General features: G+C 45.5%; 1 protein-coding gene across 1 annotated transcript; it reads left to right on the forward strand.

The window, feature by feature from the left end:
* Nucleotides 1-55: 55 nt before the first annotated feature.
* On the forward strand, nucleotides 56-17,446 carry mthfd1b (methylenetetrahydrofolate dehydrogenase (NADP+ dependent) 1b). The gene is made up of 28 exons (XM_062469933.1): nucleotides 56-253; nucleotides 4,920-5,004; nucleotides 5,383-5,442; nucleotides 5,602-5,655; nucleotides 5,754-5,890; nucleotides 6,560-6,660; nucleotides 6,743-6,879; nucleotides 7,167-7,278; nucleotides 7,455-7,582; nucleotides 8,456-8,553; nucleotides 8,926-9,099; nucleotides 9,472-9,608; nucleotides 9,709-9,755; nucleotides 9,834-9,941; nucleotides 10,233-10,307; nucleotides 10,529-10,631; nucleotides 10,753-10,829; nucleotides 11,150-11,290; nucleotides 11,813-11,881; nucleotides 12,344-12,455; nucleotides 12,558-12,697; nucleotides 13,150-13,191; nucleotides 13,893-13,993; nucleotides 15,303-15,480; nucleotides 16,018-16,125; nucleotides 16,375-16,527; nucleotides 16,623-16,741; nucleotides 16,875-17,446. Exons 1-27 carry the CDS (start codon nucleotides 216-218, stop codon nucleotides 16,710-16,712), a joined length of 2,805 nt encoding a protein of 934 aa, XP_062325917.1. The 5' UTR covers nucleotides 56-215; the 3' UTR covers nucleotides 16,713-16,741; nucleotides 16,875-17,446.
* The last annotated feature ends 165 nt before the right edge of the window (nucleotides 17,447-17,611 follow it).

Genomic DNA, 17,611 nt, shown 5'->3' on the forward strand with positions numbered 1-17,611 from the left:
AGTCTAATATTAGTTTAGCGACTTTTATTTTGAAAAAAGTGAACCGGAAATGACGTTCCTTATTGAGGCTGGAGCTCTGACCTCCCTAGCGTAACTTGCTACTCTCGTGTGTACGAAGTATAATATTCAACCTCCACTTGCTTCTGTTGGAGGAATCCAAGCCGTGCTGGGTAACTGTCTGCTGGACTTTCCATCTCGAACATCAAGGTCTAACGATGCCAGCCCAAATAATTAGCGGCAAAGAAGTTTCAGCGTAAGTATTTTTTTTGTTAATGTAAAAGTAGTTTGGATTGTTGTGTGACTGTCAGCACGTCAGTTTTGTAAAATCTCTGCATGCATATCAACTTGCTACATATTTAGCATGAAACAATTAAATTAGTTGTTAGCTATCGTTAATGGAAGAATAAATTGCCCAATTAGATAAACTTAAATTGTGACTTTGTTGTGCTTCTACCACATTTAATGGTATACAGTAGAACAGCCACGTGCACTATGCATGGCTTAAATTAACGACACTGTGCACAACATCAGAATTTGAATTTAACTGTAATTACAAGAGTAGCTAGATAACGTGGTAAACCAGTTGTTGTTAGCTTGTCAAATCAGTGTTACAGAAAGTGAAGTTACGTTTTGTCAGTTGAAAAGTTTTCAACCCAGTTGTTGGATATTGAAATGAATTCGCCAATATTGTATATTTCTAAATTCTGACATCTTCAGAATACTGTTAAAAGAACAAGCTGACTCATCTGGAAGTTAACCCACTGCTCTGACACTGGCTATTTAACTTTGCATTTCTGTAAATTCCATTAATAAACTATCAATATTTGTCTCTTGCGCAGACAGTGACCTCAAGTGGTAACTTTAGGATATAATCAATTTGTTTTGGTTTTAGGAAACGGTTATCCATATATGATAAAATGTCACTAGGTGGTTTCATTTTGGTTGCATTATTATATATGCTGTTAACAATTATGAACTCTTTGGGGGGGAGCATTCAATTGATCTTAAAATACATTTAGACCTGTTAACACATGCCTGTCACAAGACATGACTGCCCTGCTGTTTTAACTGGGTCCCACACACTGCCCATTAGGTCAGTTGATTGTTGAATCAAACAAAATAACACTGCATCATCTCAGAAGTTGAATGATTGAAAGCTGTTTGAGTATTTCAGTCAGACGTCAAACAACTCATCTGTTGGCATTTGGTGTGTGTGTTTGTGTGTGTGTGTGGTAGAGAAAGAGGTGTGTGTTACAGTATGGGAGGCTAACCAGGTGACCTTTGACCTCCACTAGGTAAAGTGCTCTGTAAGTATGAAGCAGAACAGCTCTAGAGAGACTACACTGTGGCCTTGATCAGAGTACAACTCTGTACTTAAGGGTTCTTTCCTCATAGGAATTTGGCACAGATGGCTTGAATCACCAGATAGCAGCAGTCATTGTTGTGTGGAAGATAAGGACAACATATCCAGCTTATCTAGAATCAATGGACATGAAGTCTGATAGAATACTTGGCCTACCTCCACAATATATCTGTCTCGACACACTGTAAAGGAATGGAACAATGTCATTTTGTTGTGTAACTTTATTCTGCTAAAGTAGAAACTCAGATTCTCTCATTTGAAAAGAATAGTGGTCATTCCCAGTTGTGTGTCTCTCCTGGTGATTGAAGACGTGCAGCCCGTTGTGTTGTCTGGCAGTAGTATTCACGTGATGCATCAGAAGGGCACGCCGCTCATTAACCAGCCTTGATTAAATCCTGCACGGACAACTAAGACGAATGACTTGCATGCAGACATTCCTATGTGTGCAAATTGATTGACCTCACTTATCACTAGCTTGGTTTACCATCTAACATGCAGAAATATTTGTTGTAGAAGTCTGTTATTCTTAGTGTTACTATCACACTATAAAAAAATAATATTCTATATATTAAAAAGGCACCAGGATATTTGATGAGATAAGTTGTGGAAATTTGTATCAGCTGTAATAGTATGCGATTCAATGCAAATCTTATATTTCTACATGGTAACAAGTTTTCATAGTCATCACTGATGCTGTTAAAGAGTAGCCTAGTTGTTTTGAAGTCAGTCAGCTTACGTAAATCTCCCTCCCATCTTCAGAAGGATGTGATTGGTTGAGATCAGTTACTCTGATCCTTATCTGTATTACTTGGCTGCTGTCCAGCCACTCCACCAGTGTTTACTGTCAGCGCTGCTGCATCTGTGAGTGCACCATCAACTGTGAGCTCACTCCTGACTGTGTGCATCCAGGCCGGTGCTAGTTAGGGTTCCTCCGTCAGGAGGACCCTATTGTGTTTGTTGGTATTATTATTATTATTATTCTAGTAATTTATCTCATGAACACATTGGTAAAAAGTTTTGAAATTTGGCATATTGATACAACATGCCACAACTACGGCCCAAACACAGACTGGCCCACATCAGATCATAGGGGTGCCACAGGCGACGCCCAAATGTCCGATTTTCAAAGTGATAGCATTTCCACCCCATTGCTCAAATTCTTCTGAAACTTGATGTGCATGCCTTATTTCTCATGGCGAACAAAAAAGCCTCAAGGACCCATAAGGTCCGCCTGATCGATTTTCCTGTAGAGTGATAATTTGGGAAAAACTTCAAAATTCCTCTTCTCTTGAACCAAAGGTCTAATTAACTTGAGATTTTGTACAGATATGTATCATTGACGTATTTAAAAACGTTACTTATAGCAATTGAATAAAATACTAAATAGCTGAAAGGGGTGTATTTATGTAAATTTCCACATTACCTCAATATGTTTGTGTCACTAAATCAAAGTTCATTTTGAATGATGGGTTTTCAAACCTAATAGGCTTTAAGGTGACACGCCCATGAAGTACCATAAACAATTTCACCTTGATATGTCAAAATATGACTGAATTACAGCTGTTTGAACTTGGACCAAATCTGACAATGCTCGCCATTGGAGAAACAGCTTTTTTTTGTAGAGTAACTGAACATGCCAATACTCAACACTGAGAATAGCTCAACGAGCTGGAACGGTGACCTGCAAAGTACAAGGTCGTAGGTTCAAATCCAGCAACACTGAGTCTATCTTAATTTGAATACATGTTTAGTTAAACAGGATGACATCGTTCTAAAGTACCATGCGCAATTTCACCTTGATATGTCAAAATATCATTGAATTACAGCTGTTTAAGCTTTGGCCGAATCGAACAAGCTATGCTACAGGATATACATCTTTTTTTCGGGGGACAGAAACTGATCAGAATTTCTCAGCCTTGCGGGTAGCTCAATGGGTTGAAGCGTTGTACTGCAAAGAATAAGGCCACAGGTTCGTTTCGAGGCACAGTCTTTTGGCCTGTCATAATTTTAATTACTTGTTTAGTTAAACAGGCAGACATCATTCTGAAATACCATGCGCAATTTCACCTTGAAATGTCAACCGTTTCTTAACCTTTGTCCCAAAGCTGACCAAAAACTAATACTCATATCACGCAGTCGGAGCACAGCTAGATAATCAGCGTCAGCACCCTTGGGTACCCAGCATGCAGTGCGGCATATCAAAAAACGCAAAGACTTGTGGAAAATAGTTGGTTACAACAGCCGTGCAAGGGATTTCAGTTGTTGTGTTCGTTCAGTTAGATGTTTGTAATGTTATTGTTTGTTAGTTAATATAATCTTGTTGGTCACCCTGATTGTGCATGTTGTGTAGTTTAATCGGACCAGAGAGTCGGCTGCTGTACTGTCACAGGCTATTCTCGCAAGGAGCTGAATATGAGTGCTGCCCTAGCCCAGTTGCCCACATGACTATTGTTTGTTGTGCATTGACTAAGAGTCTGGAAGGAGATCAACTCAAGAAGAGTTTCAGTATCCTATAAAAAGTTAATAATCAGCCCTTACTAATCATAAAATCTCAGCAGTTGGTGTGTAGCAGAGAGGCTAGAGAGACTGACTAGTAACCTTATGCTCATGAGTTCAAATCCCCGTTCAGCCTATTATTGTTGGCCAAACATGAAGTAGTTTTGCTCTCTTGTTGTCCAAGTCTCGATCTTCTACAGTGTACATGTTTATAATATTTTGCCATTTTGCGGAGGAACCCGCATCGCTGCTTGCAGCTATATTTTGATCTCTAATCTCTAGGGGGTCAGGTGGCTGAGCGGTTAGGGAGTCAGGCTATTAATCAGAAGATTGTTGGTTCGTGCCAAATGACGTTGTGTCCTTGGGCAAGGCACTTCCCCCCACTTGCCTCAGGGAGAATGTCCCTGTACCTACTGCAAGTCGCTCTGGATAAGAGCGTCTGCTAAATGACTAAAAATGACTAAATGTAATGCTTCAGCTATTCAGAATAAAAGAAGCCGAAGAGGCGACATGCTGTCATGACCCTCCCAGAGGATCTGTCATGACCCTCCCAGAGGATCTGTCATGACCCTCCCAGAGGATCTGTCATGACCCTCCCAGAGGATCTGTCATGACCCTCCCAGAGGATCTGTCATGACCCTCACAGAGGATCTGTCATGACCCTCACAGAGGATCTGTCATGACCCTCACAGAGGATCTGTCATGACCCTCACAGAGGATCTGTCTAAACATTGCAGATGGATTTCAGTGGCCATGGGTTTAGCTTAGTGTTGTATTCAGATTCCATGGCAAGAAGTTTGGAACATACCCCAGTGTTTCCCTCAGAATTTGATTCTATTTGTGGTGGTTGGCAGGGGCGGAGCCAGACATTGTAAACATTAGGTGCTTTGCCCAAACCTAGGTCCTAGTATCGTTTTGATGTGAATATAAATAGAGACCTCAAAAAGTAATTAGAGCGTGCATAGCGCCCGACCAACATTTTTTTTGCATTAATTTGAGCGCATACGTTTTTTGAGCTTTATGTAATATAAACATTCCATTGGGCTCATCTTGTTTTCAGCCAGGTGAGAGAGAGGCTGAAGAAGGATGTGGAACAGATGAAGAAGCAGGACCCCAACTTCAGACCAGGCCTGGTCGTGCTACAGGTCAGGACATGGACCTTGTTGTCTGATCCTGTTTAACATTTAGTCATTTAGCAGACGCTCTTATCCAGTGCGACTTTAAGACTGATGTCGTCATTTTAAGGTCTTATCTTATAATGTCTGTGTGTTTTCTTACGACTTGCTTGTTCAGACGGTCGGCAGGTACGTTTTAAATATTTGTGTGTTCTTGTCTTAGTCGTGAATTTCTTCTGTCCTTGCCCTGACCTGTGGAGAACAAAATCTGTTTTAATAGACTTGTACCACATTGTATTTAAAACTGGAATGATTAAAATAACTGTGAAAGGCAAATCTGACTTAACTCACTTGTTCATTGATTGTGGGGGTGGACTGGAATCAAAGGGGTTCGTTCTGTATTGGCAGGTGGGAGACAGAGATGATTCAAATCTCTACATCAGCATGAAGCTGAAAGCTGCAGCTGAGGTAATGCCTTCTGATATTCGTAGCTGTTCAACAATATACACATTATCCTGAATTCAGTGCATATAATCATCATAGATTTACCACCCACCTATGGCGTGTTTTTCCATCTGGTATGCATTAACAGGCGTCGTTTTAACAGTCCTGTTCTCTTGCGTCTAGATCGGGATAAATGCTACCCACCTGAGACTCCCGAAGTCTGCCACAGAGGACGAGGTGAGGGGGCTTCTGGGAAGTGTGGGGCTTCTGGGAAGTGTGTTGTTGTTGTTTTAACTCTCCACGTGTCTCAAACTCCTCCCGTGTGGTCCTGGCAGGTCCTGCACAGCATCACTGAGGTCAACGAGAACTCCTCGGTCCACGGGCTCATCGTCCAGCTGCCCCTGGACTCCGTCCACAAGATAGACACAGAGAAGGTGACCAACGCCGTGGCCCCGGAGAAGGATGTGGACGGGTGAGCAGAGCCCTCCTGATGCACCGGCCTCAAACACTTTGACGCACAACAGAGAATGACAACTATTCTTTTCAAATGAGAGAATCTGAGTTTCTACTTCTAGCAGCATAAAGTTACACAACAAAGTGTGTAACTGTCAAACACTGCACAAATAACAACACACTACTTCCTGAGACCAGAGAATAATTCAAAGTTTCAGTTGTTCGAAGTTTAAAAAACAGGTTATCTGTATCGTGGTTATCTGCATGTGCTGCTTTCCTACTGTGTTTATCTGTTGATTGTATATGTTTATTGAACAGTGAGGCTGATGTGGGATGGATTTCAGAGATGCTGTTCAAAGGCTTTTTGTTCTAGATCTAGAAATCTGAATTCTTCCATCACTTCGCTAAATGACTATTGATTTAGACTGGTGTGTGGCTGCACAATATAGAGCCTCTGATGCTTATAGGACTGATTGAAAGACGTTGAGCGAACTAAAAGATGTGTCCATTGATTTTCTTTTCATGGGCTCCGAGAGTAATGATTGCTTTAATGTCCTAATCACGCACAGCTTGTCTCTGGGTTAGAAAAGAACGGTAGCAGAAGGCTTATACTGTGAAAGAGCCACGTGCAAGCTTGAGCCAGACGAGCTTCTGTGTTGAGGTGCTGAGCGTGATGTTGTGTCCCAAGTCTGACCAGCGTGAACGCAGGGAAGCTGTCCCGCGGAGACATGGGAGGCTGCTTCCTCCCCTGCACCCCCAACGGCTGCATGGAGCTGATCAAACAGACGGGTGAGTTAGCCTGGGTTCTCAAGCTCCCTCTGAGGGGAAACCTGAAGGAGTCGATCGACTGACACGTCTGTCTGTGGTTCAGGTGTGTCCGTGGCAGGGAAGAAGGCCGTAGTGATTGGTCGCAGCAAGATTGTGGGCGCGCCCATGCATGACCTTCTGCTGTGGAACCATGCAACTGTGACCACCTGTCACTCAAAGACAGCTGACCTTGCTGCAGAGGTAACCTCCCACCCCGTCCCGGGTCACAGAGAAGGATTTGATATTATATATTTTTGGGAACATCTTCACATAGAGGTTGTCCAGGTTAATAATAATTTGTGCAGGTTAATAACATGTCAAAGACGGGTCAGTTGAGTTTAGCACATGCCTCGTCCAAGCCATTATCTTGATAATCCACATGTCCAGTTTTATAATGCATGACGTGTTGGTTGTCTCTCCATAACAGGTCGCATACAGACACAGGAGAGCTGGTTTAGTCTGATTTATCCAGTCTTGGTTCTCCTCAGGTGGGAAAAGCAGACATCTTGGTTGTTGGGATCGGGAAAGCAGAGATGGTGAAGGGGGAATGGTTGAAGAAGGGAGCCTTGGTCATAGACTGTGGAATCAACCATATCCCAGGTTAGCAAGGCCTCTCCTGCTGGACCGGTTTGATCCACACAAACACAACAAGTACAGAGTCCTGGGAATGGGTCCAAACTAGCATCTCCTACTGTATAACAAGGACAAGGACAAGGTCTAGACATTGTGGTCTAGGCTTGTCTAATGATGATTGGCTGTTGTGTGTCCCTGACCAGATGAGACCAAGGCCAGTGGGAAGCGAGTGGTGGGGGACGTCCACTACCCCTCAGCCAAGGAGCAGGCTGGGTTCATCACCCCCGTCCCTGGAGGAGTGGGGCCCATGACTGTGGCCATGCTCATGGCGGTAAGCTGCCTCTAATAGACTGCTGCTGCCTCATATAGACTGCTGCTGCCTCATATAGACTGCTGCTGCCTCATATAGACTGCTGCTGCCTCATATAGACTGCTGCTGCCTCATATAGACTGCTGCTGCCTCATATAGACTGCTGCTGCCTCATATAGACTGCTGCTGCCTCATATAGACTGCTGCTGCCTCATATAGACTGCTGCTGCCTCATATAGACTGCTGCTGCCTCATATAGACTGCTGCTGCCTCATATAGACTGCTGCTGCCTCATATAGACTGCTGCTGCCTCATATAGACTGCTGCTGCCTCATATAGACTGCTGCTGCCTCATATAGACTGCTGCTGCCTCATATAGACTGCTGCTGCCTCATAGTCCTCACCCTGGACCTGTCCTCCTACTGGAAGTCTGAGGCTGGTGAAAGTGAGAAGTCAGAGAAGTGCAGAGTGGTTTGGCCGTGAGAAAGAAAGAGACTGTGTTGTGTTCTGTAGTCTTATCATCGCTATTCAGAGGCACCTGTTTTGTCAGAGGGAAATGTGACAATAGCAGCTTGGCAGGATGAATGTGGATCCTTGTGTGTTAGATAAGGTGCTCTGTCTCATTCTATTCTGTACCATTTCACTACTCCCCTTTACAGCTGTAATTGCATTCTAGCGACAAATGAATTGAAGCAATTTCTTATTTAATTCACTTCATTTTGCTCACTTTATTCATTCTGTTTACTTTATTATTCCTTTGATGCTTGCACAAAATACATGCAGGAATAATGAGAAGGGTTTCGCTGTAGCAGATGTTTACTGGAGTACAAAAATGATTTGTTCAGATTGTGACTTGAATGTTTAATCAGAGCCTTTCATGGACTTCATCTGCAGAACACGGTTCTAGGGGCCAAGCGGTTCCTGGAAAGCCACCAGCCAGGGAAATGGAACATGTCCTACACCAAACTGAACCTCCAGAAATCTGTGCCAAGGTTGGTCTGGACCCCACCGACACCCACACCTTCCTCTCTTCTGTTTCCTAGTCCAGTAGCACGATCAGTGCTGCCTATAGTCCAGGTATTGACTCTCTATCTCATATATATATATCTCAGAATAGAAGGGGAAACGATGTGTGTGTATGTGTTTGTCAGCGTGTGTGTGTGTGTGTGTGTTTGTCAGCGTGTGTGTGCACATATGGATAGCCCAGAAAATATTGACAACAAGGACATTGTAGTCATGGTGGAGAACGAAGCGGAACCTTGTATGTCAGAGAGCTCCAAACATTCTGAGAGAGTTGAGGGAAGCTGAAAACAGCCCTCCTGTGTTCTCAGATCAGTGATCTCCCGCTCTGCTCGTGTTCTCAGTGACATCGTGATCTCCCGCTCCTGCGTGCCCAAGCCCATCGAGCGGCTGGCCCGGGAGGTGGGGCTGCTGGCGGACGAGGTGGAGCTGTACGGGACCACCAAGGCCAAGGTGCAGCTGAGCACCATCAAGCGCCTGCAGGCACAGGCTGATGGGAAATATGTGGTGGTTACTGGGTACGCTCCTGTCAGCGCTGTGCTGTCCTGCTGTTGGATGAGTTTACTATGAGCTGTTAGTCTTTCATTACACGGGGGGTGAGGTTGAGCAAGGTCTCAAGATTGATCTTTTCACTATGAGCAGTTCAACACAGACATGCAGTGTAATGAAATGCTGTGCACATAGTTAAAATGAAATGAGAAAATAATTTAAATAAGTTTGAAACAAAAAAGAAAAACGGTTTAAACAAAGATGTAAAGACAGCTGAATAGTTGGTGGACAAACAGGATGACGAGGATATGTGCTGGGGAGTCATTACCCCTCCCATCCTGAACGATGTACAGCCAGCATGCCCTGTACTGATGATCCCCCGTGGATGATGTGTCTGGCAGCATCACCCCCACGCCCCTGGGAGAGGGAAAGAGCACCACCACGGTGGGCCTGGTCCAGGCCCTCGGAGCCCACCTGAAGCTCAACGTCTTTGCCTGCGTCCGCCAACCGTCCCAAGGACCCACCTTCGGGATCAAAGGTCAGAGCTTGTGATGGGTTGGATCCAGCATGGTTAGTGGTTGTGTTCTCCAAGGTTCTGCGTTTTTCTTGTGCTGATCTCCGGAACGTTCTCTCCCCAGGCGGGGCAGCTGGTGGCGGGTACTCCCAAGTCATCCCTATGGAGGAGGTACTGGTCTGATCTCTCACATTAGCCGTATGGAAGGAAGGACTGTGTATTTCTACATAACCGTCTGTCTCTCCTCAGTTTAACCTCCATCTCACGGGTGACATCCACGCCATCACGGCTGCCAACAACCTCGTGGCGGCCGCCGTAGACGCTCGCATGTTCCACGAGAACACGCAGTCCGACAAGGTCAGACTTCCTATCCTTTTTAATTCCGTTGTTGCGGATGTTCTCCCCGCATTGTTGAAGGTTCTGTTGGGTGGGTCCAGTAGCGGTGTGTTCCTCCTCTGGCTGCGTTCTTTTTTGTTGTTGTTGATTTCTTTATTTAAAGGGACAACGCACATTAATCAACATGAGCACAGAGTTCAACATGTAAATGTGACAGATTAAGCCATATAGGCTCATTTTCATCTGTCCCTAGCAGGTTGATGGCCTAATGTTGATGGCTCTCTCCCCCTCTCCCCCCTCTCTCCCCCTCAGGCTCTGTTCAACCGCCTGGTTCCTCTCTCTGGAGGCCAGAGAACTTTCTCCCCCATCCAGATCAACAGACTCAAGGTGCAAAACTAAATACCTCAGCAGTGCACATTACTAAGCTTTTGTATTCTAAATATACCGTGGAGAAACATCGTACTACCTGGTAACATTGGAACATTTATCGCTGTATTTCCTGTATGCAATGTTTGCATATTGCTTTGGGTAGAAGCTCCTGCTTAAATGAATCAAAAATGTACATTCTGTCTTGTCTCATGCTGACTTGCGTCCTGATGTGTCTGTAGAAACTGGGCATTGAAAAGACCGACCCCCTGACCCTGACAGATGAGGAAGTCACCCTGTTCTCCCGTCTGGACATGGACCCTGCCACCATCACCTGGCATAGAGGTAGCGAGGCCTGCCTCTTCACCCCTCCTCCCCTGCCCTCCTGGTTGTGCACCGCAAAGTCTGTGTGACAGGGGATTTAACACATAAGCTTGCTGATTTAAATGTGTGTGTGTGTGTTCAGTTTTGGACACCAATGACCGCTTCCTGAGGAAGATCACAATTGGCCAAGCCCCGACGGAGAAGGGCTTCACCCGAGAGGTGTGTATGCATGGGTGTTCCTGCTTCAGGGGAAGGATCTCTGGTGTTGTCATCACTGACATGAGAGGGCCACCCTGATGGTCTGGACCAAAGGTCTCCAACCCTGTTCCTGGAGATACCCTCCTGTAGGGTTCACATTCCAACCCAGCTCCTCAAGAGATACCCTGTTGTAGCTTTGATTCGAGGGTAGATCTCCAGGAGCAGGGTTGGTGACCCCTGGACTATCCTTCTGAATGCCTCACCGTAAAATGAGTCCTTCCCTGTGTTAACACATTAGGCTTGTGTTTACTTCTGTTTGTACTGCCCTCGCTTGTCCCCAGGCCCAGTTTGACATCACGGTGGCCAGTGAGATCATGGCGGTGCTGGCTCTCACCAGCAGCCTGGAGGACATGAGGAGTCGCCTGGCCAGGATGGTGGTGGCCACCAGCCGCAGGGGACAGCCAATCACCACCGAGGACCTGGTCAGTGTCCCTGCCCGTCACCTGGAACCTCTGAACCAACCTTGCTGTGTCATACATCCCAAATATATTCCCTAGATCAGCGCTTCCCAACCCTAACCAATGAAAACTAAAATGTGAAAAATGATTAATGCTGCGTTACATTTGACAATCCGAGTCGGGATCTCCAAGCTATCTTCTAGCTAACAGATTTGAGCAATAAGGTTAACTAGGCTAGCTAGCTAAGCATTATTAGCTACTACACTATAATGTACTCAATTATCTGATTGTCAGCTTGGTTAGGCTAGTCTTAAATGTTTACACATCAGGGTTTCCTGCAGAAAATGTGAAAAATAACAATATTTGAGCTATGCAAGTGGGATGCGAAGTTGAGTTGATGATATGAGTTACATAGTAGCGTCACTGTGTTGTGTCTGGTGGTCTGGTCTCAGTGTGTGTCCTCTCTCCAGGGTGTGTTGTGTCTGGTGGTCTGGTCTCAGTGTGTTGTGTCTGGTGGTCTGGTCTCAGTGTGTGTCCTCTCTCCAGGGTGTGAGTGGGGCTTTGACTGTCCTGATGAGGGATGCCATCAAGCCCAACCTGATGCAGACTCTGGAGGTGAGTGGAGCCCAGCACAGGGGTCCCTGGGTGGGGCTCCCTGGGTGGGGCTCCCTGGGTGGGGCTCCCTGGGTGAGGAGGGAATCACTTTTGTATGGAAATGGACTTTGAAGTGTGTGTGTGTGTTGATGCAGGGATATCTGCTGCAACCAGACACAGCTCGCCTGTGGCTCTCAGTCTCTGGAGGGACGAGGCACAAAATGTACCTTGTTCTTCCAGTGGATGGAATATTTGAAGCTTGTTGCTTCCCAAACTGAAAATAATCTGAACGCAAACGAGTGGTAATTTAGTGACTTTATTCATAAAGGGTGATGAAGTGGCTTTGGAAGTGTTTTCGGTGAGAGGAACAAACATGGAGAGGGGGTGGGGGAGAGAGAGGGGAGAGAGATAGTGGTGGGGGTGTTCTGAGACAGGGTGTATGATCCTCTGAAGCATCCCTGACAGGTGTGTTCTATCCTCCAGGGAACGCCTGTGTTCGTACACGCTGGACCATTCGCCAACATCGCCCACGGCAACTCCTCCATCCTGGCCGACAAGATCGCCCTGAAGCTGGTGGGCCCAGACGGCTTCGTAGGTGAGGAGTTCAGACACTCTTGTTTCTGGGGGTTTGGAGTTATTCATCTGGAACGTCAACAACCTCCCAGAGTTGAAGTTGACGCGCTGCATTACTGAACAGTAACGGAGGCAGGCTTCGGGGCGGACATCGGCATGGAGAAGTTTTTCAACATCAAGTGCCGCTACTCCGGGCTGAGGCCCCATGTGGTGGTGCTGGTGGCCACGGTGCGAGCCCTGAAGATGCACGGAGGAGGACCACTGGTGAGAGAAACCAGACTGTGCTAGTCCCCTTCAGGACAGGGTGGGAGGGCGGAGAGATATTAAAACATTACATTCAGTAGTTCAATTTTACTATTTTAAACCTAGCTATTAAACCTTGTTGGTTTTGAATAAGTTGGGAGGGAAGGATCATTCCAAGGACGTTTGCCTTTTCTGCAGCAGAAAGAGAGGGAGTCTTCACGTCTGGGCTGCATTATAATCATCAGATCAGCTTTGATATGTCTCACATTACATTAAATGTCACACATTTCTCCTGTAGACTTTGATATCCTTTCAATGAATGCAGGTGCACTGCTGAGAATGTAATTACACGTCCTGCTGTGTGGAGGTCAGGCAGTATGGCTTTGTATTCTGTCTCCTCTCCCCTTTGTTTTACTTATCTGTGGTGTGGAAACATTTTATAACGCCTGGTGTTTGTTTTCCTTTTGCTGAAGGTCACAGCTGGGATGGCTCTTCCTCAGGAGTATGTGGAGGAGGTAAGGCTCAACCTTCAACTCCCTCTGTCCCTTCAGTATACCTGGTAGGAAGCATCCAGCCCTAATATGTCACTTCCTCCATCATACTGTGATGTATTCATGTACATCTGAAGCCCAGGCTTGAAGCCTGGGGCTCAGTTAGTTGAACTTCACAGCGCCATCTATAATGCAGTGTGATTAGGTCCGGTGCACAGTCTCCATGCTTAACATGGAACAGTGAGTGTTACCTTCCCTGCCCAGTTAAAGACTGAGACGATACTTGTTGGTTCATTCTTTGAGCAGATGCTTTTATCCAAAGAGGCACGCACACAGGGAGATTCAAACCTGCGACCTCTTGTTCTGCAGTCAAATATCGTTGTGGTACTGTGTGTGTTGTGACCCGTGTGTGTGTGTGTGTTGTGACCCGTGTGTGTGTGTGTGTTGTGACCCGTGTGTGTGTGTGTGTTGTGACCCGTGTGTGTGTTGTGACCCGTGTGTTGTGTTGTGACCCGTGTGTTGTGTTGTGACCCGTGTGTTGTGTTGTGACCCGTGTGTTGTGCTGTGACCCGTGTGTGTGTGTGTGTTGTGACCCGTGTGTGTGTGTGTGTTGTGACCCGTGTGTTGTGCTGTGACCCGTGTGTTGTGCTGTGACCCGTGTGTTGTGCTGTGACCCGTGTGTGTGTGTGTGTTGTGATCCGTGTGTTGTGTGTGTCCCGGGGCAGAACCTGGAGCTGGTGGAGAGGGGCTGCAGCAACATGAGGAAGCAGGTGGAGAACGCTCAGGCCTTCGGTGTTCCCGTGGTTGTGGCCGTCAACGCCTTCAAGTGAGGAGCTGTTAACCCTAACAATGCGTTCACACTGCAGCGACGCGATGCGAGCAACAACATGTTTTCCATTAATTTTCTATGGAGCCAGGCGAATGAATCGCTTGCGTGGTGCATTGTGGGTAGCGACGCGACGGAGTTGAGATTTTCTCAACTTTATGTAAATGACGAGCGATTTTCGCTAGCGATGGCCAATCGGAGTGTTTTCTTGTTTCTCGTAACATAGCAACCATGGTAAACATTTTTAGGTTTCAAGGTGGAGGAGAAAAACTAATCGTTTGTGTGGCTGCTTACCCAGTCCTGTACGATACATAGCTGTATTCGTACAGATGTTAATTTTTTTTAAACGATGCATGGCGCAAGGTTGCCGAAGTTGTTGGTGCTTGTACTTTCAAATTCAGTCTAGTCACATTACGTAACTTCGTTCTGTGGTAACTAGCTTGCTAGCCCGGCTGGAACTCCCTACTGTATCGTATCGACAGATTAGCAGAGACTTTGAGTAATATAATAAAACGTTTTTTACACATGTCAACGTGTATGTCTATTAAACAGTTTTGTATTTTGTATAGAAGTTGTATTTTGATCGTTGTTGCGAGTACGTAAACCCAAGTCTCCACACTTGGCCATGACAACTACAACAGTGACTTCAGAGAACTACATTCTACATTAATCTGTTTGAAACGCCCCCGAGCGTGGTGAACTGTGGGAAGGCGAGCGATGGCAAGCGATTTGCGTCGCTGCAGCGTGAACGTACTGTAAGCTGTTAGGAAGCTGCTGAACTGTCGTGACGTGATGTGTTTTTGTTTTTGAAAGGGGGAGTGAGAAAAAATCCCCCAAATGTTACAAAAGGTTGGAAAAAAACAAAAGTTTAAAAAGCTTGAAGAGTTTCTCCAAAATAATTCTTCAACCTTTTGTAACATTGTTTTAGTTAGAAAAATAATTTTGAACCTTTTGTAAGTGTTTGGAGAATTTTAGGAGAACGTTATTTTCTACAAAAATAATTTAGATTTTTATATATATATATATTACCTTTTGTATCTGTTCTATGAAATGTGTATATTTATATTTTGTGAAAAAAGTTTCAGAAGGTTGACAAAAAAAACAAGATCACTAAAAAGGTTGGATAACAATAAAAGAATGATTTCTTTTTTGAAAAATACACATTTGCATCATTGATAAGTACTAAATGAAGACTACTGTACTCTATTATACCCTGCTCTGCTCCAGCACCCTCAACCTATCAGGACCAGTGGTGTTCCAAACAACCATGCGTGTTTTGAACCATTCACCCGTTTGACTCTGACTGCAGGACGGACACAGAATCTGAGCTGGACCTGATCTGCAGCCTGGCGAAGGATGCTGGTGCCTTCGACGCGGTGCGCTGCTCCCACTGGGCCGAGGGGGGCGCCGGGGCGGTGGAGCTGGGCCGGGCCGTCCAGAGGGCCTCCGAGGCCCCTAGCAGCTTCAAGTTCCTCTACGACGTCGAGGTAAAGACTGAAGAATGTGTGTTAGGTGTTCCTAAGTTTTAGTGGGGCATGTTTGTTCCTTTTTTCCTTTCTTTTTTCAGATGACATACCCCCCGCGCCCCCCCATGTACAAGCTCTGCATTTAGCTTCACCAATTACCCAGTCATTAATGTCTGCCAAACACCCCATGTAGCGATCAATTTGTGTACAATCAATCACTCAGCTCTGCCCCCCTGCACACACACTCTCGCTGTTGACCATTTAATTGCAGAGTAGTCTTTTGTAGATTATTTCCACCACAGCGCCATCACATCATATTCCTATTCATGCCTCTCCATCAGTGTGCTGGGAGATACAGCCCCAAGGGGGGAGACCAGTCAGTGTGAAACAGCTCTATTCTCTGTCCTGCATGTGCCAGCGTCCACAGAGCAGCTAAATCACCACCCCCTGCTCTCCTCTGATTGAAAACTAATGATGCGACTTCTACCAGTTGGACTGGTGAACATGATCTCGAGTGTTTATTGGTATGGTGATAAATTCCCTTTTTCTTCCCTTCAGCTTCCCATCGCAGACAAGATTCGAATCATCGCTCAGAACATCTACGGGGCTGATGATATTGAGCTGCTGCCCGATGCCCAGCACAAGGTGGAGCTGTACACCAAGCAGGTACAGGCCAGGAGAGTCACTTAACTGGTTTGCATTGCAACAACCTGTTTATCTGCTGCTGCACATGTACTGTAGGCTGTGTCAGGGCACTAGATGTGCCTGAGGAGGGAATGTTGTTTGGATCTTTTTTCTTTGTGTGAGGAGAATGACCGCTCTGCTCTTGGTGACTCCCTCCACCATCTCTAAGAGGTTTACCCTGTTTCAGGTGAAAGCCTCACTTCCTAAACATTGCTTTGTGTCTTGGTGCAGGGCTTTGGTAACCTTCCCATCTGCATGGCAAAGACGCACCTCTCCCTTTCTCACGAGGCAGACAAGAAGGGCGTGCCGACAGGTTTTGTCCTGCCCATCAGAGACATCCGTGCCAGCGTGGGGGCGGGCTTCCTCTACCCTCTGGTTGGCACGGTACGCGCATGACTTCGCCTCATGACTCCACCAACTGTAGGTGGGTCTGTACATGTAACCCGACACACCAGGGACTGACTCTTGTTCTGTTCTAGATGCCCACGATTCCAGGGCTGCCAACGAGACCCTGTTTCTACGACATCGACCTGGACCCTGAAACTGAGCAGATCAGTGGACTCTTTTAAGACAGGCTTGGCTTGGATCATTGGCGCTGGTAAAGAATCGGTTCTTGAAATGACATCAATACTGAACACCAAAGCAGAAAGTGATTTTAAATGTTCTTTCTTTCTCCCTCCCTCACACCCTCTCCGCCCTCTATCCCTCCCTTCATCCCTCCCTCCCTCCAGAGTGGATCAGCTACCCCCCATGGAGCCCTAATGAAATGTGAAGAAGTAATAACTGGAAGCTCCTGTCAATAACCTGTATTTTTCACTCAGCCTCCAACATCTATCAATAATTCATTTGCTCTCTGTCAGCGTGGTCAGCTGTGGATAAATGGAGAAAGTTCATTAATTAGAGAACAGTTTTTCCCTTAGAAATGTTCTCTGAATTCGACCTTTAGCAGGGACAAATGTCCTTTCTACATTCCTGTCATAAACACCTACTGTACCAACAGATTCCATTTAGGAGATAATCCCCTCGGTTTTTCTTTGATTCTTCATTGTATTTTGATGTGTGGGATATCAGAAAGGGGTTTGGGTTCAAATGTTTGCAACACCATAGATACTTGTACAGAACAGTGTCTTGTATCATCACAGTTTTGGTTGTAGTGGTTAAAGATATAATACAATTTGGTTTTTTTCAGTGTCAAAAAATTTAAGTTGAACAATGTTTACAATTAATTGTTTGTAATAGTTTTAAATGTGGTCATGAAAATCACTGCTTCAGAGAAAATAAAGCAAATATTGTAGATTAAGAATGTGTGTGTCAGGTCACTCGGGAAACAAGAAAATACATGGTTGTACAGGCCTCTACATCAGCTAGCTATCCATGTACGCAGAAGCTAACAATTACAATTGTTAAATGTAGGCTACATGTAAAGCAGATATTTCCCTTCATAAGATGTTACTAAGTCTGTTTGATT

The sequence above is a fragment of the Osmerus eperlanus genome, chromosome 9, assembly GCF_963692335.1.
Source record: "Osmerus eperlanus chromosome 9, fOsmEpe2.1, whole genome shotgun sequence".
NCBI classification, from domain to species: Eukaryota; Metazoa; Chordata; class Actinopteri; order Osmeriformes; family Osmeridae; genus Osmerus; species Osmerus eperlanus.

Excerpts from the sequence above, each read along its gene's own strand:
- mthfd1b (XM_062469933.1), top strand. The coding sequence starts at position 216 with ATGCCAGCCCAAATAATTAGCGGCAAAGAAGTTTCAGC. Across the intron at positions 9,100-9,471 it reads AAATATGTGGTGGTTACTGG|CATCACCCCCACGCCCCTGG; the intron begins GTACGCTCCTGT and ends TGTGTCTGGCAG. Across the intron at positions 15,481-16,017 it reads AGTTCCTCTACGACGTCGAG|CTTCCCATCGCAGACAAGAT; the intron begins GTAAAGACTGAA and ends TCTTCCCTTCAG.